The sequence below is a fragment of the Prunus persica genome, chromosome G2 (assembly GCF_000346465.2).
Source record: "Prunus persica cultivar Lovell chromosome G2, Prunus_persica_NCBIv2, whole genome shotgun sequence".
Lineage (NCBI taxonomy): Eukaryota > Viridiplantae > Streptophyta > Magnoliopsida > Rosales > Rosaceae > Prunus > Prunus persica.
Window position 1 is genome coordinate 23,357,814 of NC_034010.1, and position 25,582 is coordinate 23,383,395.

Consider the following 25,582-nt stretch of genomic DNA (forward strand, 5'->3'; position numbering starts at 1 on the left):
TATGCAAACTACATAAGAGCAGATTACAAAGACCTTCTAGGTTTGCAAATCTGAATTAATGGATACTCTATGGGACAGGACAGGACAGCTACGATTGGTTTCTTATAAGAAAGTGGCTGTTTGGCCAATCAAATTATATGCATATGAAATGCCTTTTCTTGAATTGCAGTTTAGATTGATTACAAAGACCAATTGCTGATATTTGACTCTTTAACATTTTATCATTTTATAAAGAAGTTGGTATGAAACAGCGGATTACAGTCAGCAAACTTCCCCGCTTTCAATTTGTTAATTTATTTCCCTTGAATGTCAACTTTCTGGGACACTCATGCATACATAACATTAGTTTACTTGATTCTGTACAAATTTTGTAACGGACTATGTTTCTTTTCTGAATTTTGTTATTATTCAATTGTCTTGATTTTTAAATTGTATTTTATACAAGCGATTGTTGAAATTATTCTAAATTAATCTAATTTACGAAAGAGGATATTCGAACTCGAGTGCCCTGACCAACTGACCTAACCTATTTATGCTTTCATCTTTGATATGGTGCATTGGGATGGATGGAACACAGAAGAGCTCTGAGTTTTGAGGGGATTGAGATGACCCTCCATACGCTGAAATTACTTCTGAGTTTTGAGGGGATTGAGATGACCCTCCATACGCTGAAATTACTGTGAAAAGTTGAACGTCGAAAGAAACAATTTTCATTTAGTGTCGGTGGACCAAGTCCAAGACATCAAATATCCATGATCAGTGGCCATACATTTTGTACCTAATAATACATGTTAAGAATTTCCGGCAAGGGAGAAGAATATGCCACAGCATTTGGCCCTGGTTCTGATGCTTACAGGTCCTTTTAGAGTACCTGAGCAACCAAATCCATAAATTGGGTAAACCAAGATCCTCCTGTTCTGAATTTTGATCCTCAATCTGAGTTGTCCTAAAACAAGTTTTTCTAGTTGACAAGTGTACAGAACACAAAACGTTAACTGGTCCCCTTGACTGGAAGATCCGAAATTGCAAAACATCATAATTCAGACTTCTTGTTCTACATTAGTCGATTACATAATCAAGCAGCTGCTAATACACAGTTAATTAACACACTCAAACTGCCATTATTACTAATACAATAAACTAGCAAAATAAAAAAGAAAAATATGCCACGTCAAAATTCGGATGCAAAATAAACTTTGATTTCTGCTAGATGTCAATGAACAAATGCCAACAAAATGCATTACAAGCTGATAAGTTAATACGTAAGAAACAATTCCTAGACTGTCAATTATCTGAAGCATTTTTTTTGGCCATACATCTAACAGCAATGAGACACCAACATTCAGTTATAAACTTATAATACCTCATTTTCCTAATCCTAGCAGCCTTTTTCTTTTTCTTTTCTTTTTTTGCCCCATCTTTTCCATTGAAAAGAGAGAAAAAGGGAGGGGGAGGTGGCTCTGTTATTTTCGTTTTCCGTCTGATAAAACTCGTCCTCCAACCAGTCACATGTTCCTTGTTTTACCCAAAAAACAACCTCAATCCTCTGCCACTAGTAAGGCCGGTACCTCCTGCCACGGTTACTTTCATCACTGCCACCACCACCTCGTCCAGGCTGTCCACTTGGACCATTGCTCCGATCCACTCTCCTAGGACGAGGAGTTGGGATTTGTGCACCAGGCTGCTGACTGCAAAAAAGCAATCTCTATGAGACATTATTCCATAATTATTTTTGTTTTTTTTTTCTTTCTAAAAGAACCTCCCAGAAAACAAATGGCAACTTACAGAACATAGCCAATTCGACCATCTGGTAGAACCATAGGCACCATGTGCATTCCTGCAGGCATTGGCCCTCTACCATATATCATTGGCTGTTCACGAATGGAATCCGTTATAAGACATTACACTGATACAGGATTCATACCAAGACAAAGAGGAACAATATAAATTCGGTGATCTACCTGCTGAAAACCCGCAGGAACACTATATCCACCCCCTACAGAGCCATATGGATTTCCAGCAAAACCACCACCATAACCTGGGTGTGAAAGGTGGTTTGCATGAGGCCCAGCATTGTAGGGATAAGCCCCATCAGATTTTTTCTCAGTTTGAGGCTTCGCAAGGACAACCTCCAGTGGCTGACCTGTAAAAAAATCGATGGACGAATTATTTTTGGAGACACTATGAGCTCAAAAAAATGAAAAGTTTCAGATCAGTGTCTATCGACCAACTCAAAATATTATACAAAAATCAGATAAAGAAATATGTAATAGAAAAAACCATCCTCCCCATTTATTAATATTCAAATTAAGTAGCTTTACACAACAGCAGAAACATTTCAATGTAAAGAGGAACTTGCCCTGTGATGATAACCATGATATATCCCGCAGAAGCTGTTATTTCAAATAATTTACGATCAAGTTCATAAGGCCACCACCATTTTTCTAAGTTCTAACATGTCGGGTTACAGTATAAATAATAGAAATCTATGTTTCATATCTGACTTAATTGCAACAACTTTATATCACAATGATGAAAAGAATAGACCAGTAAGAGTTTCAAGTACATTCCAGCAGCCATCTATTATTTGATGTCTATACCCAAATCATATAGCATTGCATTCTATGTACTGAATCTTGAAACAGAACTCCAAATCTTAAAACATTTTGAAACAGAACTCTATATGATTTGATTTAATTGCCTCATTTCACCTATCCACAGAGAAAGTAGTTGTGCCGCAGAATGGCTGGCCGCTTGCCAGCTTTGGAATTTTGGTTATAGAATTCAGAGTGCCGCCCCTACAGACATGATTCTTATCGCTTTTGAAGCTATTATTTTTGTCTGCAGGCCTGGGGCTATTTGTGCCCCTTGTAGTCAGTTTCTTTGTGTTCGGGCCTCAGGCCCATAATCTACCCAAAGAAAAACAAAATAAGCTTAAACAAAATCAATCTTCCATGTACTTGATTTTAGAGGCACAAACCAACTGATAGAATTTTCACTATTATTTTGGTTTCATTCACTAATTTCTTTAGTTGAGGATTTCAAAAATCAGGGCACTGAAAATTGACCCTCAACTGTATATGCTTAACTTAGAACAAGCTGCATGTATGTTAAAAGATGAATAAGTCACATTCCATCAAACTAAAATTAGTAAAAAAAACTTCTAAAAGAGAGGTCTATCTCACTGGATCTTAAATTCTCAAAAAGCTCCTGATGAAATGCAAAATACGTACCATCAATTTCATATTTCTCAGTATCTTTGACGGCCTTCAGAGCACTTGACCTTTCAGCAAAATGGACGAATCCAAAATCCCGTTTTCCTTGGCCACCTTTTCCAGGTGGCATAACCACTTTTGTTACTTCACCATGGCGCTGAAATAGTTCCTTCAGCTTTTCAGTGCTAGTGTTCTCAGGTATGTTTTTAACATAAAGAGCCTTCACCTGAAAATTGCAAAAGCAAAAACATATAGTCAATAGATAGGGCAGGGAAACATAAAACATAATTGAACATTTTAAATAGAAGATAAAAGGTCGCAATGAAACTAAACACGAGCTTCTAAATTCTCGTTCTGAGTTTGTTGACAAATTTAATAAGTTCATATCAAGTCAAGCTATGATTCATATGAATTTAAAGATTTGAAAATATAACTAGAACATATACCTATACTAATATAGAAAGCCAACAGGCAACAATCCATTTAGGTTCTCCACCCTTTAAATTCTGAGAAAAATATCCCTTACTAAACTTAAAAATAAGAAATAGGGGCAAACAAAATACACTTTCCAATCCACTAAACATAAAAAGAATAAAAAGAAGAAAATAAACCCCTCACTAAACTTACAAAGAAGAGGAAAAAAACATTCCAATTCACCCCAATATTCTTACAAAACTAATACGTTTCCATTGCTGTTACAAATTTAATAAAAAAATCAACTACTTATCATTTCTTTTAAGATTTTATCGAAGGCCTTATGTGATACTTAAAGTGGATTTTTAGGAATGATTTTACAAGCAGGGTCACTGCAATGAGAAATTATAGAATGTTACGGTATCACACGTCAGCTAGTGATACTTCCACTCAAATATTGACATGGGAAGATGCAGTACAGTGAGATTGACTAACAACCAAGATGCACACGTATCCCCTGGGATGCAGCCCAGTGGACCATGGTGCAACGTAAAATCCCACAGATTCCTATAAACTAGTTGATCGTTTGCATTGACATGGTACCAGATGCAGTTCAAACATAATCAGTTAAGCTTCTGATATACTTTTTATAAATAAAAAATCTGCAAACTGAAGGCCCTGAACCTAGAACTTCCATTCAATTGGAAATTGGAGTTACCTGAGCAGCAGCAGAATGATCTGAAGTACTTTTTGGATCAGCCCAGGTCACAGTTGGTGAATTTCCATCCAGCCTAAAATTTGAATTTGACATTTTCTGTCTTGAATAATCAGCGCAGGCATTATTATAATACAAAACAAAAGCAAAACCACGATTTCTGCTTGGATTTTGGGGATCCTGCAATTAACAAAAGATAATTCCATAAGAACATTTATCCAAGCTGCTATTAACCTCCAAATTAACATAACAAAAGAAGAGTTTAAAGATCTAACCTTTATTAGCTCAATGTGCTCAACCCCAGGACCAACCTCCTCAATGACTTTTCGAAACTCATCCTCAGTCCAGATTTTTGGAACATTACCAATGAACAATCTATGCTTTGTTTCAGAAAGTGAACATCTTAAGGTTTTACCCTGCAGAGATGAAACACATTATAGATCACAATCAGGCTGGACATATTTTAAAAAGGAACAAAGGCAATACTACACAGCACTGCAAAAGAGAAACATCACTACCTTGAATGCTTTATTGTGTAATTCTTCAATGGCTTTTTGTGCAACCTCTTTAGTCTTAAATCCTATAAATGCATACCCCTTGCTTTCACCAGTTTCTCTGTCTTGCATTAATCTTATCTGCAAAATAATTAACGAATCAAACCCTCACAGAAAATCAAACTACCACTCCAGACGGCCCCAAACAGAAGGCCAAAATGTCAGAAGCACAAGAGGTTGCAGTTCTGACCTCAATAATTTCGCCTATTTCATCGCATAGATCCCTCAGATCTTCTTCCAAAGTGTCTTTAGGAAGTCCACCAATGAAAACTTCAGACCCATAGGGAGGAAGGGCAAGAAGTTGAGCATGTTTCTCTTTCTCCTCTTCATTGACAGAAGCAGAAGGTTTCTCTTCATCGTCTACAAATTCACCGGCATTATGGCTTTCATCTGGTTCTGGTGATTGATCTTTCTCGCTAGCCTTAGTTGTAGGATCTTCATGTGCTTCTTCAGCATTCTCCTCCACATTTTCATCACTGCCTCCATCTACTCCATCCACTCCATCTTCATCTATTTGCTCTTCTACATCATCATCCATCTCTTCCATGTAGTTGTCTTCGTCAAGATCCACCCGCTCCTCAACTTCCGCTCCTTCTGCCATGTCTGGTTCAAGCACCAACTTTTGTCATCCAATAACTAATCCAATTGTCAACTGAATGAGCTGCAGGCTCGTAAAATAATTATGGAAATAGCACCGACCCCATGAGAATTTGCATGAAAGGCATACATGTACTCTATTGAAGAACTAACAAATGTTAAGCTCATAAGAACTTCCGAAGCAAGAAAAACACCTAATAGTCGTTTCTAAGCAAGAGGCAATGGAAAACCCAATGCCAAGGGAGACTTGTAAGAAATGCAACAAGAGACTGGCCAACTTTCCTGGATGCCCCATGGATGCTGGTAAACAAAATAGAGACCTTATAATTGGCAATCCAATTATAGAACATTTATCAAATCCAAGTTTTCTTTTCTAACCTCGTGAATCCATCAAGCAAATGGAGCACAAGAAGATAGTAGTAAACAATGTTTAAATATAACATAAAGGGTTATGCACTATTTTGTTCATGCACGAGTGTCAGAATAACTATAAAAAAATGTTAAGCCAATAGTTTTTGGATTTAAGGATTACCGCAACCTAAAAACAACTTAGATTAGAAAAAAACACAATGCTTTCTTTCTAATATAACTAGATAACAGATACTAGGGCTAACCCCTCTCTGCCTCCACATTACAGTTAGTTCAAAGGGGTAAACAAATTCATCTACGTGAAATAAAAGAACCCATTGATGAAATTGCCGTAGATAAAAAAACCCAATAGAGAATACAACTACTTGGCTGAGAAAAACCCCTGCCCAACTGAACAACCCAAGCCAACCAATCCTATGCCTATAACAATGGAGAGAAAGAAAATCAATTAGCACAGAGAGAAGAACTACAGAACTAGACAAAGACAAGGCAACAGAGCCCAGAAAAGGAGAGATTTTGTGGATGTGAGAGTTATGAGAATGCTCAAAAGCGAATCAGAAATACATGGGGCAACGCAACTAAGGCATATAAAAAGTTACACCACAACATCAGAAAAATTGAAACAGAGTGAGACTTTGCGTACCAGTGGTTTTGGGAACAAAGATTTGGTTGTTGGGTTTTCGGCGTATGGGTTTCACTCTCGTACTTGGGGAAGAAGAAGAAGAAGAAGAAGAAGAAGAAGAAAGGCTTCAAAGGGTGTGTTTGTGTTGTTATCCGACGAACGCCAAATGGGCCCTCTTTCCCGAATGCCCCTATTTGGGAAAGAAATTGAGAGAAAACGCACAATGAATGCGGTTACACCTCATTCTTGTGAGGTTAGATACTTCTACCAATGAAAATACGCCATGAGAGCGCCACATCACAATTATGTTTTTCCACATCACATTTTTGTTTTTCCTCTTGTATTTAGTATAAAAATTATGCTAAGGTAAAGTCGAAGGCATGAAAAACCTATGACCCAGTAATTGATATGAGTTTTGTCAGAGTCTTACACTAATCAACGGTTATCACGTTATCGAGCCATTAATTAAGATTAGTATCACCACACACGGGAACTCGTGTGAGAGGGTTTTTTTTTTTTTGCCTTTTTTATCACATCGCGAAGCTTACACTAATCAACGACCATCACCCAGACACATGCGAGGATAAATGACCGTTGTGTTTTATTCTCGGTAATCTTGGTGTATTTGGTATGCTTCTATGGGACTAATGACTAAATTACAAACACCCACTACAAAGAGGTATGGGGATCCAAGTGAAACTTCTGAAAAAAATTTATGTGTGAGGATGTGAACTGTGGACTAGGTAAAAATACAGAGGTCAATTTGTCCACTATGTTTTGCGCATCAATCAGCTGTGCAGAACAAATTTGAACTCTCAAAAAAAGCAAAACAAACTCATTATCTAATATTGATATTGTGAATTTAAAATCACAAAATTCCTGGCTACCATTATCAGAAAGGAGTTTGGACATGATAGTTGGAAGGCGAACATAACCTATCATGCCCTCAACAATCTCCTTGATGAACCGAGAGAACAATTTTCTTAAGATATGAACACCTTTATGGAGCTTTAAAGCATTGCTGAAATGCTCAGTACGTGCAGAACCACTTGATACCAGACTTCCCATAGCAGTATCAAGCTTGATAAATTTTTCACTGAGGGTGGAAAGTGTATGTAAAAGAGCACTGCCAACATCACCAACCCTTTCCAACAAGAATGATGCAGCATCTGTTATCCCATATTTCTGGCACAGGCGTAAACAGTGTTCCTTCCACGCGATAGCTATCATAAGTCTCTAGGAATTTGAGAACTCAATTCCGCTCATACTGAAATAACAGCTGAAAAGGTAAAACGTGAAACATTTAGAACCTGAGGTGAAGTAACACACCGAGAGGGAAATGTCATGGACAAGCTTTATGGTACAGAAACCAGGGTAGCCACGAAACATGCTCACTCAACTCTTACAAGTCTCGTATTTAAAATTTGGCCAAAATGAATATACTGACACAATAAGGGCTTTCTTCTCGTTCTGAACCTTAGGGGAGGGCATTCTCGTTCATCCATGAGTGCTTTTCGAGGTCAAGATAGAAAGGCATTCATTGGAGGTATAGGGTGATTGCTCCATCCATAGTGGTGCCGAAAAAAACTGAACCCGGTCTATGTTTGATAAGAACAATATTATCTCCCTCACCCCATTAAGGAAGGAATAATTGTTTAACTGGGCACTTGATTTGAAAAATATCCATAAAAGAAATGAATCACAAAGAGAATATGACGCAACTGAAACACAGAATCATTCAATAAAATCAAATTAAAGAGGAAATAAAAAGACTAGATGTAATTGTACAAAGACCTCACCTCCAAATAAAGTTCAATCATATCATCAGTCACATTAACAGGATTGTTACGCAAAAGCTTTGGGAAATCAGAGATCCTTTCCAAGTAAGCCTCAACTGCTATTGATTGATCCTTTACCCTCACAAGATCATCTTTTCTTAAACTTGAACAGTCGAGGGCCAGATAAGTGAACCTCAATCACCGAGGAATAGGCTTTTTGGATGGGGATGAAGTTCAGAGAGGATATGGTTTCACTAGTAAAATTGTTGATAACCAAGACGCATGTGCCTTCTCTGCATAGAATAAGAAAATAATTGAGATTGAATAACTGAGGAGGAGGAAAAACAACCTACATATTACTTAACATATGAAAGAGGAAAAACAAAAGAGAAATTCAAGATAACTAAGGGATAACCTGTTTAAGTAAAAAAATTCTGGAATTTGATAAATTACTTCTGATTGAAAAGCAGCGGATTCATTGTCGGTCAGCCACAATAATATTTTGTTAATAAAGGAGAAGGCATGAACGGGTTCATCTATATCTTTCATGTAGCAGTCCAGAGCAGCAAGATACTGATATCTGCTGGTATGAATTAGGCCACAAATCTAAAATACTCCAAGAGACTTGAAGTGAGTAATCTCAAACTGAACGAATTGTAACAACATGATTCTGAGACAACATTGCAAGATATTGGTAAATTTACCTGGTAAAATCACGCTTTCTCATAAAATGAATCCCAATCGGTCTCAGGCACTACCTCAAGAAGGCCAAGAACCTGTTTCTCTCTACTTTTTGAAGTTATGCTATCTCCAGCAACCCATGATGGAAAGTTATTCTTTGACGTCAAATACACCAAAATTTTAGACAATACACGTTTCGAGACATTAGCTCTTCCACGTGCAACATAGTATGCACTAAACTCAAACAGATGACCAATGCCTTTCTTTGAAGGCCAGTCTACTATTGATGCAGTGTCATCATTGCCAGGAGATCCATCTATTGGGGAGATACCCTTAATAATAACATGAATGAGAGTATCTACTTTGAACCATTGAATTCTGACTTTGAGCCATTGAATTGTTCCCATCCGGCAGCTCCATATTTGCATCAGCTGAATCATGAGAATAAATGTCGCGTTTTGAGATTTCATCTTCAATGAAAGCTCATCTCAGAACGTCTAAAGTAGCTTCAGTTTCTAGCTCCAAGAGAAAATACAAGTTAAGATATTCTCATGCTGCTCTTGAATTAGAAGCCTCAGAACTCTCCAATAAAAAATGCAGAAGTTCTGTTCTGACTGAGAGATGGCAAGCATGAGGGAGGAATTGTTCCCTGTCCTGCAAATAGAGATATTTAATGCAAACTCCCTTAATCAGATTACGTAAGTTAACATCCAGCAAGAAATGAAGCTATGCAAGTATTCAAAATGTGTTCCAGTATAAAAGAATGTTAGTCTTCCTTCACCACTTCATATTAATACTGTACGATTTATCTATCTTTTTCTATGAATAGTATAGTTCAAGACCCGCACCTAGTGAAGTCCATACCTAGTGGAAAAACAAGGCCTGAAAAGCAGTACTTCAAATAAACTAGCATCCTGTTGCTGTAAACAAGAACAAACTATAATAAGGCAACTTAAAAGCCTCCTTGGAAAACTGACAATATGCAGCCAAAAACTAACATGAAATGATGTGATACAACAATTATATTCTCTCAATAAGGGGTAGAGATGATACATGATGGAAGGAGAAGCAAACTAAAGTACCAAAACACCCATGTCGGTGGAGTTGCAGTTGCTTCAAGCAAGATTGCATTCTTTTGAAAAGCACTTGCAACGTTTATGGCTGGATTAGTGACAAACAAAAAAGGTAAGGCCAGTTACTTGACCAAAACCAGGGAGCCAAATAGTACGAAGCATCTAATAAGCTCTCCTCGGTTTAGCCCGTATCTTTTTTATCAAGTAATCCTCCAAACCAATAGCTGCCTCTACTATTCTGGTGTTCGGCCTAATTTCCACCTTCATTACCTCTCTCAGAATTTCCTCCAATCTCTCTAGCTCAATCTCTTCGCATATCCCAGGAACTATTGTAAGCCAAGTATCTGTATGAGGAACCTCCCCATGCTTTAGCACCTCCTCCAAAACTGCAAAGGCTTCCTCAACCCTGCCCACATTACAGAATCCTTTAACTAAAGCATGAACAACCGAAAAATGCGGAGAAAACCCCCTTGATATCATTGTCTCCATATAACTCTTTGCCTCATCAAGCATCCCATGATCACATAACCCGCTAACCAAAGTCCGATAGGACACCAAATTTGGCAAGCACCCATTTGATGCCATATCCTCAAGAACTTTACAAGCATCAACTGGACGCCCTTCTCTACAAAATCCTAAAATAACAGTATTATAATGCACAATATCAGGATTGCACCCTTTAACCTTCATCCTACAAAGCAGCTTATAAGCCTCACGAAGCTTCTTCTTTCTACACAAACTATTCAACAAACTAGTGTAACTCAACGAATCCGGAACGAACCCTTTGTTCAACATGTCCTCCAAAAAATCAACCGCCGTATTCACCTGACCCTTCCTGCACAACCCCTGCATCAGAATCCGATACGACTGCACATCTGGAACAAGGTCTCTCTCAAACATTTTGTTGAATAGCTGGTAGGCAATGCTAAGATCCCCATTCAAACAAAAAGCACGCATCAAGATGTTGTAAGACTGAGTATTGGGCATCACCCCATGACGGTGAGCGTCCTTGAAGACGTCGAACGCCGGGCGGAGAAAGTTCCGGTGAGAAACGAGGATTTGAAGAATGCGATTCAAGTGTTTGACGGAAGGCCTGCAGTCAAATTCCACCATGGTATAAAAGGTGCGGAGGGCTTTCTGTGGCAAATTGGCTTCGCCGTAAATCTTGATCAAGTGGGCAAAGAGAGCCGGGGAGACAGAGTAGTTCTGGGTCTTGAGGCGGATGAGGAGGTCATCGACGAGAGAGAAGTACTTGGAGCGGCCGAGCTTGAGGATGAGAGTGAAGAAGGAAGAGTAGGAGTGGCGAAAATGGGGTTGGCGGGCGGCCAAGTCGAAGATCTCTTTGGCGAGGAGAGGGTCTGATTGTGAAGCGATGAGATTTTGGATCCTGGAAGGGGAGCCGATTGAGCCGATTTCGTGGTTCTGGTTATGGGGTTGTGATGAGAGGAAGAAGACGGAGGAGGAGGAGGAGGAGGATGGGGGTTTTGGCGGGAGGGCTAGAGAGCGAGTGACCGTTACTGCGGCTTTTGAGGACCGCTGAAAGAGCAGATGCATTTTCTCTTTGGTTGTTTTGTGTTCTGTCATTCCCAATCCTAGCTACACAGTCAATATGAGAGTGGAAAATACAGACTTGGGCAAACGACGTCGTTGTGGTAACAAAATCCCATGCCTATTTGTAACGTGTTACATTTGTTTCACATCTCTAACTCTAAGTCAAGTATTAATACTAAACCATACTATTTATGATTTTTTTTTCTGAATACAAACAATAGTCTAAACTACAAAGAGAATGAGTTTTCACACATACACACTACCGAGGTGTCATGGGTTTTTGAACCTAAGATCATTGATCTACAAGTTAATGCACTTTTTTTTATTGGGCTAGACCTCGTTAGAATACTATTTATGATTATAATTTCATGAATTCACAAGTTTTCTGCTTAGTCCAATAATGAACTGATGTTCGTAAATTCGTGACCAAAAATATATTTAACTCAAAAATTAATGTTCAATAATACAATCAAATAAAAATTGAGTCTTATCGAAGATTAATTTTACTCCAACCAAGTATTTAATTCGTCCAACTATCAAAGATTACATGAGTAGTAGTAGGATATCTAGTGAGTGAGCTTTTGAATGGACAATGTCAAGTTGCCCTAGCTATAGCTTCAAATTTCAACCAACGGAAGAGGAGCTCGAAGATCCATTTAGACGTAATTTGTGATCTAGACTAGTTAGCGGCACGGTTCTTAGCCACAAATGTACAAATCCTTGCACCCTCAAAGACTTTCCCAGGTCTACACAAGTATCCCTTGCTAGGGGCACAATGGATGTCCTGTGAGCAAACGCACAACCCTTCTAGTGCACACCCCTCTTTCACTATAGTCACCCCACCCTTAAGACCAAGGACTTGGTCTGTCCATTCACTAGAGAAAAGCCCCATTGGATCATAAACATCTTTAACCCTCAAGAACTCTTTGGCGCCCTTGTACTTTTTCATCACTCCATCAAATACTATGTTCCTGTTCTTTCCCCAATGTGGCAATGCTCCATACTTGAACACCGCCATCTGCTCTATTTCTTCAAGTACGCCTTGGTAAAGCCTAGGAGCCATGGGGTCTTTGCTTCGATAGTACGTGATATCGAAATCGATTGCATTTTCTTGCTTGCCAAGGTAAGCACTCGAGGCTGTAACGTAGCGCAGAAGGATGCCATTGTAGATATCTACTCCACACAGAGCTTTGGGTTCAATCTCCACCAGCTTTTTCACATCTTGAATGAAGTTTTTAGCCACAGACAAGCTGATGCTGAATGTTGTTTGATGGAAAAACTCACCCTTGATCCTGGGGTCCCATGCGCATGCTGTTATCCTTGCATCCTCAAGACTGTCTAGGCAGGTCCCGGATGCTTGAAGGCGGTTCTGATATCCAATAACAGGATAGCCAGTAAAGATCACACCTATAAATTCAGTAATTAATTAGATACCGAACAGAGCAATATGTAGTACAATTTTGATTGATGTTTTTGAAGTTTTTGAAGTTTTTGCTTTTAGAAATGAAGTTGAGAATGATTTGGCAAGACAAGCAAGGCAATAATACCAGAAAGAAGTAATGCATACCATTGTTTGTTAAACCATAAGCATCGTTTATGAGAGCAGATGTGACCAACTTTGCACCAGAGCATTTCCCGTCAGCATCCCTAGTGGATTCTTGATTCTCCTCTATCACAATAACAAGATTTTTTTTTAAATGTAACTTTTAATTAGCTATGATGGCAATGCATATGCAAAACGTGCACTATATAAATAAAGGGTGCCAACAATTTGGCATGTTGGGTTGTCAGACTTTGAATGAGCACATGAAACCATCTACGAGCATACAATGTTAATTCACAATCTGACAACATAAGACGTCAATTGTCAAATGGATCATCTCTGCAGTGGACTAGTTTACAATTGATTCATCCTTCATACAAGTTCGGTCCTCGTTCTTGCTAATGCAATTTGCTTGAACTGAACTAATTAAGTAGTTATTTAATATAATTAAGCTAGCCAAACCTGTGGTTCTGATAATTGCAAGTTCAAGCGAAGATGTGGCTCGGAAAGGAATGAAGTCAAAGAAGCCATTGCCAGAGGTATTTGAGGAGACACGATCATCCATCCGATAGACTGCCTTGTGCTGGCTGGGGTACCATAACACGTCTGCAAACTCATGTTGCTTACCAAACCCAACTACTTGATCTCCCAAGTCAGAATCGTTCTTGCGTAAATATGTAATGGATCGCTTAAACATGGGTTGCAAATTTAGAGTAACCTACCAAAGAGAAAATTGTACAAAATTTAGCTTTTGTCTTTGATTGCAAACTAAATCAAATTATAAAAATAAGATTGTAACTTTTTAAAACTTAAGTGAAAATCTAATTATTGAACTACGTAGCCACAAAATGAACATGAATGTGTGACTTGATTTACAGTCTAACAATATTGCCTAGAGCCTAATGATTTGTGTTAGATGCCGCAGTACATATGGTACTCGACTATAAATTGTATTAATTTAAATAAATAAAAAAGAGTACCTGTGAAATTACTCCTAGAACTCCAAGTGAAACTTTGGCTGCCTTAAGATCTTTATCGCCATCATTGAGCCTCCGAATCTTGACATAACCATCTTCAGGCCCTCCTGGACTTGCAATTCTAAGCCCCACCACATAATCATGCACTGAGCTTCCCTTACCCCATAATGTGCTGCCATGTGCCCCAGTCCCCAACATGCCTCCAATGGTCAAGCCCCACCAATATGGTGCATAAGGCAAGGCCAGCCCTACCTTGGCAGCCTCACTGATGAGCTGCCTGAGAGTCACCCCACTCTCCAATGTCATGGTCTTTGCTTCAGCATCAATCCCCACCACACGATTGAGGTACTTGGTGCTTATGATCAGCCCATCTTGGCCCCCTGGGCAAACCAGCTTTGGAATGCTGTGAGAGAAACGAGTTGCCACCTTCATTTTGGTCTTGCTCTTTGTTGCATAGGCCACAACTGATATTAGTTCTTCCTCTGTGGAAGGGTACGCTACACTGCCTGCCCTACACACAGTTCGATCGGGGAAGATGCCATAGGAGTTTGTGATGGTGCAGTTTGTGTTGCTGGATGATGAACACTTGATGTGCTCTTCTGGAGGAGTTGAAATGCAGACATAGAATGACAATGAGAACAGACAAGTGAATCGGAGGAGGAGCCCCAACATACCTGATTTTGTGTATAACAAAGACATGGTTGATGGGTCTTTTTCTTGATAGTGTGACATTGTAACATATAGTTGTTTGGGCTATATAAAACTTGTGTGTGCATACTTTACAAGAAATGTAAAAAATTTAAGCTTTGGAATGCTTTCAAGTCAATGCATTATTAGTGACCAGCTAGCATTTATGTTTTCTACCAAAAAAACAAGACTTGCATAAATTGGTAATGGGATTTGCTATTTTATTGGGTTTAGATCATTCTATCTTTTTTCCCATTATTGATATTGTTGGCTGCTCGTGATCACAAGTTGACAGGTGTGGGGAATGTGGGTCAGTTTATTTTGTTTAACTTGAAATCAAGGAGTGTTTGTTGCTTGCAGGCACTGGTAGCTTCAAAATGAATAAATTTTTTGAAGTAAATAGATAGATAAAGAGTGGAGGAAGGGAAGCCATATATAGGTGTTGGTTTTGTATTGTGCCACCCATATGTTGAAATCCTAAACAAAACTCAACCTAATCTCTATCAAAAGTAACTCACATTTTCAAGCTAGTGGATTATGCCTTGGCACAAAGACTAGTTGTTTCTATAGTGTGGCACTAGTTAATGGATTGTCCTTTGTGGAAATGGCGGTGACTGAAGTGCGTCACTTAGTCTTCCCTTTTCAATAAATCATATATATACATACACTTATCTCATTTTTTGATGCACCTTAAATGATAATTTAAAGTAAATCATAGGGGAGAAGGATTCGAACTCGGATGCAGAATAGGGAGCACATCCACTATAACCACTTGACTAAACCCATGCTTTCGATGCACCTTAATCACTGAAAAAAGCTCAGAGTTTGCGGGTTCCTAAATGCACCCAACAATTTGCTCAATGCAGTCACCCCCTCCCAGCCATGTCTCTGATTTTTCTTGTTTGATATTTTCAATCCATAGATGGAAAGCCCAATTGCTTGCAGAATCCATACGCAACCCTTAATTTATCTTAACATGAATTGTACTCCAACACCACACATATTCAGAAACAAACTTATTTTGACAAGTTAAGGCTCGTTTAGAGAAACATTTTCATTTTGGGTTTTTCTGTTTCTTTATCTAAATTTAGGGTATTATCATATATATATATATATATTTGTACATAACACCTATGCTATCTCTGACCTGATATTAGCAAAACTCCTTTGTGTGTGTATACAGGTCACCCACTACTACACATAACACCTAATCTTCTCAATTTTCTTTTCTTACTATATATGAATACAATGAAGACCCCTAAAAAAATAAAGAAATGCAGGCTAGAAGAAAACGAAATGCTTGTTCTTCTTCTCTAGCATTTATCCAATTGTAATTTGTATGTATGTCTTGAAATTCTTCCCTCCACAATCAAATGTACCCAATCAGGGGCAGTCCTACCCTAAGGGCAGGGTAAGCAGCTGCCTACTTTATTTTTTGTCAAATTAAAAATTCTTTAATACCTAATACAATCAAATTTTTTCTGCCTACTCAAACTCAACCCATCAAGGGCGATCCTACCCTAAGAGCACGGTAGGGCAGCGACTACTCCATTTTTGGCCAAACCAAATATTACCCAATACCCAATACAATACAATCAAATTTCTTCTGCCTACTCAAACTCAACCCACCAAGGGCGATCCTACCCTAAGAGCACGGTAGGGCAGCGGCTACTCCATTTTTGGCCAAACCAAAAATTACCCAATACCCAATACAATCAAATTTCTTCTGCCTACTCAAACTCAACCCACCAAGGGTGATCCTACCCTAAGAGCACGGTAGGGCAGCAGCTACTCCATTTTTGGCCAAACCAAAAATTACCCAATACCCAATACAATCAAATTTCTTCTGTCTACTCAAACCCAACCCACTCAAATTTTTCCCTTTAACAAAAGAGTGCTACTATTTTCACCAACCTGTCCTATTTTTCCACCCACCTTATTTTAAAAAATTTAAAGACAAATTTATCCCTCTGTAAAATGACTTCTAAAACCCTAAAAATAAAACAAATTTTAAAAAGAAAATAATTTTTTTCTTTTAACTCTCCATATTCTTTCCATCTTCCTGACCTCAACAAATCCAGCAAGCACTGATCTACCCATCCCAATCCTTTAAAAAGTTAAAAAAATAAATCAAATCAAATTCTCAACTCCACCTTTAATATTGTGTCAAGGTTGGTGGGTGTTGATAATAGAGGCCAAATTGTCCTTTAATTTTAATCCATTTTAAAGATTTTTCAGTATGATTAACCCACATGCGAGTCCTTATTCCATATAACATCACTTCAATTAAAATCCATTGTAGTCTGTTGAGACCCAAAAAAAAAATTCATGATTGGGCCCAAATAAATTACCAGCCCGAAACGCCATTTTATTAAGAAAAGGCACAAAAAGGAGGTACTCGAAAACTTGCCACATGCGAATTGAAATTCATGCGCCATGCTAATTCACCATGCCAGCTCTACGAGCCCATGCCAAAATTAAACATCAAGGATAACAAAAAATTAAAGCACGCCAAGCGACATGCCATGCCAAGCATGAAATCGTTGTTTCACACCCAAACACACTACAAGCCTAAGTGGGCCCAAGCCACTCAAAATGCCCGGGGCTTGCTTGAATGGCTTGTGGTATGGATGGTAATAGGTCGTCATGAGGCCCGTTGATGGGACGAGAAATGGAGGTTCCGGGTTGCTTGGGAGCCTCGGGACCCAAGCCCATTTCTTAGCCCCAAATATATGGGTGAGCAAAGAGGAAAAATAACCCAACCAAAATTAGCCCAGTCAAAGGATAGCCCAACCAAAAGCCCAATGTTTAAATAGCCCACTTATTTAATAAAGTACCTTAGCCCAAACAAAATTCCACAACAAGCCACAAAAGCCTCAGCCCTTTGCTAGAAAAGAGGAAGTCACGTAGAAGAGGTCTGGAGGTTCACTGAACAGAGCCGCTGGAAAGTGCCAGCACATGGGAATGGATCAAGTCCCAAAACAAAACACTAGAGAGACCAAGGGATATTAGCATGTAAGTTGTCAGGAAGAGGAGTACCCTTTCAAACCAGTATATACACCCAGTCATTTTCCCTTATTGGTGCTGGCCCAGGAAGGAGAAGGGAAAGAAGAAGAAAAATAGCCAAGAGTGGAGCTTCCTACTGAAGCAGCCGCGGGAAAAGGGGTCTTGAGCTCCAAAACTCCTGATTTTGTGCAAATAGATAAGGGGAAATCTCACCCAAATAGGAAAGTCAAGAGAAGAGAGGAAAAAGAATGGAAAGATTTGCCAAGATTGGGAAGAAACCATTAGGGTTTCTTGGGAAAGGGTAGTTTCCCGCAGCTATAAAAGGAGGTCCCCTCCACCCAGCAAAAACAAACCCAGGCTGAGAGAGCAAGCTTCCTCTCTTACTAGCAAAATCCAGTAACCTTGTTCACCTCTTCTTCTCCATTCTGCTCTGCTTGGCAGATTATTTTCAGAATCTGTCAAGCTGCCGGAAGAAGCGATGTTCATCTTTTACCTCCTTCCAGCCAAGATCACCATGCAAATCTGGTTTCCCTCAGTTTAAACACTCACACTTCTCCTTAAGAAGCCTTATTTTCCCCTTTTGATGCTCAACTCATGCTGACCCTGCTCCCATACCACAAGCTCTTCATGCTAAGCCAAAATCTTATCTGAAAGCAAGCACAAAACACCTGTAAGCAGCCCTCATTTTCATTGGTGAAGGTAACCAGAACACTTCCTAAGGTTTTGCTCCCCTTTCGAAGTGCTTTTGGGGCTTGATTTTCGAACTCAAGCACAGGGGGCAATTTCAGTAATTTCCCTTTTCTGGCAGCCTAGCCCATTTACAGCTGCTGGAAGAAAAAGACCCCCACATAGTCTTGTTGGTCGTAGCTGTGTTGTTATGGTGGTGGTGTTGCGATCGTGAAGCCACTAGTACTGCTAAGGGGTTGATGAGAATATTAATATGGTAGGGTAAGGTCGTGATGTTGAAAAGACATGAAGAAGATGAAGAGTGTTTTTTTTTTTTTTTTTTTGGGTTAAAATTTTTATGTTTTTAACTTGGAGTTGATGGTGTTTGGTTGAATTAATAATTAAAGGGTATTTTAGGAATAATGGTGGGTGGAAAAGTAGGATTTTATTTTTTCAAATTTACATAGTGGGTGAGAAGATAAAGTGGGTGGGAAAATAGGACAAGTGGATGGAAATAGCAGCACTCTTAACGAAAACAATAGCCCAGCCAAACTTTCTCCTTTAATAAAAACAATAGAAAGCAATATAAGCATGTGAAAGATGTGAAAGTTGTATGGAGATTTTTTTTTTTTTTGGTTACAAAAAAGGTGGCTGGAGTGTCACCTCTCCGAGCCGAGCACGGGTTAAGGGAAAGCTCTCCCTAAAAGGTTCGTTACACATGCAGAGGATCGAACTCGGGACCTTGTTGAGGAGCCCGATCACATTCACCCAACATGTGTGGCCTAGCCCATTCAATTTTCCACTAGACCAAACCCACTTGGGTATGGAGATTTTTTTCAACGTTGACTAACATTGTGAATTTTGTTAGTGCTGCTGCTAAGCGCCGTAATGAGTTAAATTTAATTCGAAAAGCTGAACTCAAGGAGTTGTTGGATTCTGGGGAACTTGAGACAGGTAGAAGACTTAATTAAGGTCGTAGTTTGAAATGAGCTGGAGCCACTTGTTGGGGATCTCACTTTGCCTCTATTACAAGTTTGATGAGTTTATTTGAAGAGACTAAAATACTTCTCTAGGAAATTAGTGATTATGGACCTAACCAACAATTTCGTGGCGATGCAGAGAGTAACTATATTGCTATGATGTATTTTGAGTTTGTATTTTCATTACTTTTGATAGATAAAATTATGGGATTGACCAACTTTCTTTGTCAAGTTTTTCAGACAAAAAACTCAAGATATTGTAAGTGCTTTAAACTTTGTTGAAAACACAAAATCACAGTTCCAAGATATGAGGGCACATGACTGGGATGATTTATTCATGAGTGTGGTATCATTTTGTGAACAACATGGTATTGATGTTCCTGATATGATTTCTCGTTATATGATGGGCACACGTCGTTTTTGTCAACAAAAAGATTTTATTACAGTTGAACATTACTATCGCATTGATGTATTTAATGATGTGATAGATTGCATGTTGAGGGAGTTAAATGACAGATTTACAAAGCAAACAGTTGAACTTTTTATTCTTAGCTCAGCATTGGATCCTCGTAATTCCTTCAAATCATTCAATATTAGGCATCTATGTAAACTTGCTGAGAAATTCTATCATGCTGATTTCAGTCCAAGTGACTTGAAAGCTTTAGAAATTGAGTTGATGTATTTTCAAAATGATATGCATTTAGAAATTGAGTTGATGTATTTTCAAAATGATATGCATCGCCTTTCCTGCTTTAAAGACCTCACCACTCTTCCTTAGTTATGTCAACAATTGGTAGAAACAACTTTGGCAGAAAACTACCATTTGCTTTACAGGTTGATTTAGTTGGTGTTGACCCTTTCTGTTTCTACAACAACAACATAACAAGCTTTTTCATGTATGAGAATTATTAAGAATAGACTTCGAAGCACCATAGCTGATGAATTCCTGCTGATTGCATGATTTTCCACATTGAAAGAGAGTTTGCTAATAATATCGATAGTGAAGAGATAATTGAGGAATTTAAGATTTCTAAGCCTTGTAGGGTAAAGTTTTAATTTAAATAGTTTAGTTTTGTGTTGCATTGCATTTACTTCCTGTTTTTTTGTTAAGCTTTTATTTATATATAGATATGCATATTTGATGGTAAGGCTCATTACGTCCCCCTTGATTAAGTGTATCTTTTTATTTTTATGAATAAATTTCACTCGTACCATCGAGTTTTTAAGATAAGTTTTGCTTACTTGATTTTTGAATCTTGAATCCGCCACAGTAATCAATATATCAACCAAGAACTAAGAAAAAGAAAAAAGAAATCTATTTTATTTTTTTTAAAACTGTTATATTGTATATATAAAGAGTTGGGATAAATTTGTTTGAAGTGGGAGATAAAAAATCAAGGTATCATGCAGTTTCAATTTCCAACGAGTGTTATGTAAAGTCATCCACGTGAGAGCACATTTGCAGAGACATAATCATACAGTAGGAAAAAGCAAGAGGTCACTTTTCAGAGGCAAGGCTTGTTTGCTGTACTGAGATGCACATGGGCACTGTCACTGGGAGTTTTGGTGAAGTTTAAAGAAAAGACTTTGGATCAGTCATTGCACCTTAGTGGGGTTGGAGTTTAGAAACACATGAAATGGGATATCACTTTATTCCCAACTAATCAGAGCATGCATGAAGATAACTTTCCCATTAACAGTGCTGGAGTTGAGGAAGAGCTGAACATCATAAACACTTTTTTTTTTTTTTGGGTCAATTACCCCCAAAAAAAAACAAACAAAAAACAACGGCAGCAGCTTCCAGGAAACACGACACTTTTCTAATTTGTTAAACTGCTTGGAAAAGCATATGCATAGTGATTCAAAACAAGAAGCAAAATCTCATGGGATCTGAGATGACATGATTTTTGTTCAGCTTCAAAAATGACCATTGCACGGTAAAACAAGAATGAGTTCATACATACTAAATTTGAACAACTCATTGTTCCCACAAAATGCATTGTCCTTCAAGTAAGAGTTTGGATATGTGGGTTTGTGGAAATTGAGTAAAAAGTAGAATACAGAAAGCAGGACTAGATTACAGAGTTTTGATATAATTTCAGTGCAAAGAGAGTGAGAAAATAATCACCGAAGTTACAGAGTTTGTTAATAATGACACACTTACACCTTCAACTACAAGCCAATCATTAGAAAGGAAGAGAAAAATAAAAAAAACTTCGATCAGATTCATCCTACTATCTATCCAAATACTCACTGCACTGCTCTCTAAATTACATCCCAATTGCCTCTAGATCATTATTTAATGGTCAAAACTACATCCTAATCACAATTCAAATCAAATTAACATTGTGACAAAGTTACAGCTCACACTCCCCCATCAATTTCAGCCATTAATCACCTCAACCACCTTCTAAGGTCACTAGTTGAAGAAGGGGAAACCTCACCACCATGACTCTCAGTGCAACAAGAAGAATAGTTAGACCGTTGCTCCACACCAAAATGCGATGTAGCCACACTCTTGAAGCTTGGGCTCCTCAAGCTATGTCCATAACCGCCATACCCCATTGCCACACCGTAAGGATCAGGAGCTGGGAATGAAAGCCTTTTCTTTGCTGATCCAGCTCCTCGTTCCCGGTCTGGTGTCGATGGTCTTTGTCGCGGTGCACTCTGAGAGCGTATCCGAGCTTTGGCAGACTCAGTTGCTGCCATGTAATTAGGCAATGTAGCAACACTATTGCCAATAGTGCTTGTACCACCACCCCTGCTATGTTGGTGCATAGCACCACTGTAGAAATAGTTTGACCTAAGGCTTGGAGTTTGAGATGCATTAGAGCTTCTATCTTCTCTAACACAACGAGGGCTGGCAGACCGGACTTGGATAGGCCGGGTTTTTGATGGGGATGGTGTGACAGGGGACTGGTGATGAAAAGGTTGGCTTTGGTGGGTTCTATCTCTATGGAGTGGTGAACTAGGTCTTTGTTTTGGTGAACTGGGTCTTTGTTGTTGGTGTTGGTGGTATTGGCTTGAACTTGATCTTCGGAAGTTAGGTGCTAAACTTGAATAAGGCTGAGAGGTGTCGATTTCAACTGTCTTGATGGGGTCTCTATGGTCAGTTGAGGCTCTTCCTCTGCTATCCCATGGCTTTGGGGCCATCCATCTATCTAGCCATTTGGGTCTCTCTTCAAGCTCATCCTCATTTCCGATTGATGGGCTCCTACCGTTCCTCCATATCTTTGATTATGCAGAGAAATTGAGACCAATTAGCTCATGAATGCAATAAAACCATTGAGAAAAAAACAGAGCACAAGGACTGAAGTGGATGATAAACCTGTTGAGAGAAGGCGTGGGACAAGGCTTTCTCACGCTTCATTGCAGCATCTTTTCTGTGTTGCAACATAGCTTTTACCTCCTCAATTGTGTGGGGGCGTTCATCCCAATCATCTGCTATGCTACTTCCCTCTCTAGACTGCTACAAACAACACCCAAATGCTTTTAATTTTGGAACTGTTTATGTGGTTCTGGTAGTGGAAGCACCAAAGGGCAAGACAAGTACTTCCACTTATGTTCAATTTATAAGACTAATCATAACAACGAAGTTTTATTCTAACATTATGCACTAATTAAATTGCTTTCTTACTTCAAAAGCATGAAAAGTACTTGATTGTTGATGATTGAAAAAATGGTTGGTATTTGAGAATGAATCTAAGTAACTCACCATGGACTTTCTGTCTGAAATGTCCTGAAGATACCTTGATTCCCAAACGCTATTGGTGTCACTAAATGCAGACTTTCTGCTGCCTTCATGAGAGAGCCTGGTGCGCTGATCAAGCACCCGAGCCTGCACACGAACCAGAGCTTGCATGCACTTGAGAGTCATCTTTGCTTGCTTTCTCACATTGTGACCTCTCACCAAAGCTTGCAACTTTACAAGCCCTTTAAGCGCACGAAGTGCCCTCCTTGCCTAGAACACAATTTACAAACACAAACACGAAACCATCAAAACCCAGTTCCCCTTTCTTTCATTTTAACATTCCCAGCAACCAAACAGAGCTTTAGATCTACACATGTGCATGTTAATTGCTGTGCACCTACCAAGTATCCTCTAAAGGCAGTCTGGATAACAATGGCATAATACTGCTCTCTAGCATGATTAGAAGGCCTAGTTAGCCGAGCCACTTCGGCTGCTGCTTGGGCAGTTGCCATTGCAGCCTCAGCTGTGGCCACAGCCACAGCCAGCACATGCTTTTGCTCTGCAGCTGCTGAACTGTTGGCTGCTGATACATGGTCTGTGGCCTTTGGCGCTTGAGCTTGTTGTGTAGCTGTTTCTTGTTGATTTAAATTTGTGGGTTTCCTGAACCACCTTCGCTTCTCTCTTTTCTGCACAAAACCCAGAAAACAGAAGTAAATTTTACCATCTCCTTCGTCTGCCCAGTAACAAAAACAGAGATAAAAGAACAAAGAAACTGAAAGATTTTGGATTTTTAAGAAAATACCTTTTGATCTTCATCGTCTTTAGTGGGAGATCTGAAAGCCCTTTTGACAGCAGTCAACCATGACGAAGTGCCTCCCTTCTTCCCCATCAGATAATACAGTAAAACTAAAACGCAGCTGCATTTACAGCAAGTATGAGGCTAGGAAAGAGCACAAAGTGCCAGATAATGCGATGTGTGGGTGACCGTGGCTTGTACGAAAGTGCCACCTCTTTTAAATCTAAAGACAGAAAACGAAAGTGTGTGTGAGAGAGAGAGAGAGAGAGAGAGAGAGAGAGAGAGAGAGAGAGAGAGAGACCAAGGAATGTGACTTGCTCAGCCAAGCTTAAGATTCAATCAAATATTATATCTGAAAGGGTAATAAATTTGAAGGCTTTTTCTCTGCAAGGTTAAAACTTTGGTCTTTTTGGGGGCACTGAAGGACGGTAATGGGTGGTGTCAGAAAGTACGTCCATAAAACTTTATAAAAATCTAAATTTTATATAGAGGACGTGACAAAATGTGCACAGAAAATGACTAAGTAGGTTGTGTTTGTAATTGTATACTGTGAGTGTGATATCGAGGATGTTGAAGACCGAGAGAAAAAGAAAGAAAGAGAGAGCACGTTTAGGTGCACAAGAACCAACAGTAATGCTTTCAACTTTTAAGCCAATAATTTTCCTTTTTTTTTTTCTCAATTTTTGTGGATAGAAATAGAATAGAAGAGGCTCTCTGGCTTTTTCTCTTTTAAACAATAAACAACTGGGGCATGAACCTCTCATGCTGTCACGTGGTGGTATCAGTGGCAGCAGCCAGCAGGTAGGGAGGAGGTGTTATAATGTGGTTGATGGACTACGGTGGTCCCTCACACTCCCCACTTAAAAATTGCATTAACATTGAGTATCTTTATTAGTAAGCGGGAAACTGCATCTTCTGATTCAGTGAGCAAAATCTGGTGGTCCATTTTTTGGATCTCTTGGTAGGCTTGTGGCTGTAAGTGTACTGGGTTTTGACTGTATTTGGCTATAGAGCTTAATGAAACACATGGTCTTCTTCAGAGTCTTCAACTCTTGGAATACCAGTCAAACTGTCTGATTTTGATTCCCCTGTTCCTGTTTTGTGAGTCATTGTTCCAGAAACCCAAATTTTATAGCAGGCATATGGATCTAGTGTCTGTCCTGTACTTCTTCTTCATATTAGTTTTGTACAGAGAGGATAAAAACTATTGCAGATGAATGGTAGGATTTGTTACACAAGGGTTTTGCTTTTGTGATCATTGGGCAATACCTTGAGTATTTATCTGTTATTGTGAATTTGTGATTAATTTATGGTCGGTGTTTAGCTTTACAAGTTTTCTGCTGATATCAAACTTGTTACTTGAGCAAGCTGAAAAATTGGGAGAAAAATAAGTGGGGCTTTGCATTAAAGTAAAAAAGAGAGACCCCATGAGGATTTATGCAGTAAAATTTCCATCAGCTCCTTTCTGTGACAGGGAAAAGCCAATATGACATAGAATTATTGGGTTGTGTCAGATTGGCATTCTGATTCTGGTTGGTGATTGATTATATATGGACCCTCCAGCTGTAACTTGTAAATACCAAATTTAATTTTTCTTTATCCTTTTATGTATGCATCTGGTCACAATGATATCAGAAGAACCATCACAAAATAGTGCAAAGATTTTG

The 25,582-nt window shown here is 38.9% G+C and overlaps 4 protein-coding genes across 15 annotated transcripts; all 4 read right to left on the reverse strand.

Moving 5' to 3' along the window:
• On the reverse strand, positions 1,168-6,706 carry LOC18787017 (heterogeneous nuclear ribonucleoprotein R). Of its 3 annotated transcripts, none has more exons than XM_007217869.2 (9): positions 6,508-6,706; positions 5,089-5,501; positions 4,863-4,979; positions 4,620-4,760; positions 4,348-4,524; positions 3,234-3,441; positions 1,962-2,143; positions 1,786-1,871; positions 1,168-1,688 (listed from the first exon to the last, which is right to left on the reverse strand). In XM_007217869.2, the coding sequence occupies exons 2-9, from the start codon at positions 5,497-5,499 to the stop codon at positions 1,553-1,555; spliced, it is 1,458 nt and encodes a 485-aa protein (XP_007217931.1). In that variant the 5' UTR covers positions 5,500-5,501; positions 6,508-6,706; the 3' UTR covers positions 1,168-1,552. The 3 variants fall into 3 exon arrangements, with proteins under 3 accessions (XP_007217931.1, XP_020413398.1, XP_020413397.1); XM_020557809.1 differs by having other exon boundaries at positions 5,089-5,534; positions 6,508-6,665; XM_020557808.1 differs by having other exon boundaries at positions 5,089-5,559; positions 6,508-6,665.
• Positions 7,308-11,601, reverse strand: LOC18784551 (pentatricopeptide repeat-containing protein At4g01400, mitochondrial). Of its 9 annotated transcripts, none has more exons than XM_020558488.1 (6): positions 10,028-11,601; positions 9,810-9,865; positions 8,969-9,599; positions 8,680-8,870; positions 8,286-8,557; positions 7,308-7,765 (listed from the first exon to the last, which is right to left on the reverse strand). In XM_020558488.1, the coding sequence occupies exon 1, from the start codon at positions 11,570-11,572 to the stop codon at positions 10,181-10,183; it is 1,392 nt and encodes a 463-aa protein (XP_020414077.1). In that variant the 5' UTR covers positions 11,573-11,601; the 3' UTR covers positions 7,308-7,765; positions 8,286-8,557; positions 8,680-8,870; positions 8,969-9,599; positions 9,810-9,865; positions 10,028-10,180. The 9 variants fall into 9 exon arrangements, with proteins under 9 accessions (XP_020414077.1, XP_020414083.1, XP_020414082.1 ...); XM_020558494.1 differs by having other exon boundaries at positions 8,680-8,844; positions 9,794-9,865; XM_020558493.1 differs by having other exon boundaries at positions 8,718-8,870; positions 9,794-9,865.
• LOC18785965 (L-gulonolactone oxidase 2) lies at positions 12,034-14,858 on the reverse strand. The gene is made up of 4 exons (XM_007219069.2): positions 14,093-14,858; positions 13,575-13,830; positions 13,137-13,238; positions 12,034-12,976 (listed from the first exon to the last, which is right to left on the reverse strand). The coding sequence occupies exons 1-4, from the start codon at positions 14,819-14,821 to the stop codon at positions 12,249-12,251; spliced, it is 1,815 nt and encodes a 604-aa protein (XP_007219131.2). The 5' UTR covers positions 14,822-14,858; the 3' UTR covers positions 12,034-12,248.
• LOC18786236 (protein IQ-DOMAIN 1) lies at positions 21,457-24,752 on the reverse strand. Of its 2 annotated transcripts, none has more exons than XM_020558363.1 (5): positions 23,922-24,752; positions 23,521-23,805; positions 23,144-23,389; positions 22,757-22,894; positions 21,457-22,659 (listed from the first exon to the last, which is right to left on the reverse strand). In XM_020558363.1, the coding sequence occupies exons 1-5, from the start codon at positions 24,006-24,008 to the stop codon at positions 21,823-21,825; spliced, it is 1,593 nt and encodes a 530-aa protein (XP_020413952.1). In that variant the 5' UTR covers positions 24,009-24,752; the 3' UTR covers positions 21,457-21,822. The 2 variants fall into 2 exon arrangements, with proteins under 2 accessions (XP_020413952.1, XP_007218997.1); XM_007218935.2 differs by having other exon boundaries at positions 22,757-22,897; positions 23,922-24,749.

Bases quoted from the DNA above. Each gene is read 5' to 3' on its own strand.
- LOC18786236 (XM_007218935.2), bottom strand. From the start codon at position 24,008: ATGGGGAAGAAGGGAGGCACTTCGTCATGGTTGACTGCTGTCAAAAGG. The intron at 23,806-23,921 runs GTATTTTCTTAA...GGTTTTGTGCAG, and splicing joins AAGACGATGAAGATCAAAAG to AAAAGAGAGAAGCGAAGGTG. The intron at 23,390-23,520 runs GTAGGTGCACAG...ATTGTGTTCTAG, and splicing joins CTGCCTTTAGAGGATACTTG to GCAAGGAGGGCACTTCGTGC.
- LOC18785965 (XM_007219069.2), bottom strand. From the start codon at position 14,821: ATGTCACACTATCAAGAAAAAGACCCATCAACCATGTCTTTGTTATAC. The intron at 13,239-13,574 runs GTTTGGCTAGCT...TTATTGTGATAG, and splicing joins TGCAATTATCAGAACCACAG to AGGAGAATCAAGAATCCACT. The intron at 12,977-13,136 runs GTATGCATTACT...CTGAATTTATAG, and splicing joins TTATGGTTTAACAAACAATG to GTGTGATCTTTACTGGCTAT.
- LOC18784551 (XM_020558491.1), bottom strand. From the start codon at position 11,572: ATGCATCTGCTCTTTCAGCGGTCCTCAAAAGCCGCAGTAACGGTCACT.
- LOC18787017 (XM_007217869.2), bottom strand. From the start codon at position 5,499: ATGGCAGAAGGAGCGGAAGTTGAGGAGCGGGTGGATCTTGACGAAGAC. The intron at 2,144-3,233 runs GTACGTATTTTG...ATTTTTTTACAG, and splicing joins TGAGAAATATGAAATTGATG to GTCAGCCACTGGAGGTTGTC. The intron at 1,689-1,785 runs GTAAGTTGCCAT...GCTTTTTTGCAG, and splicing joins GGTCGAATTGGCTATGTTCT to TCAGCAGCCTGGTGCACAAA.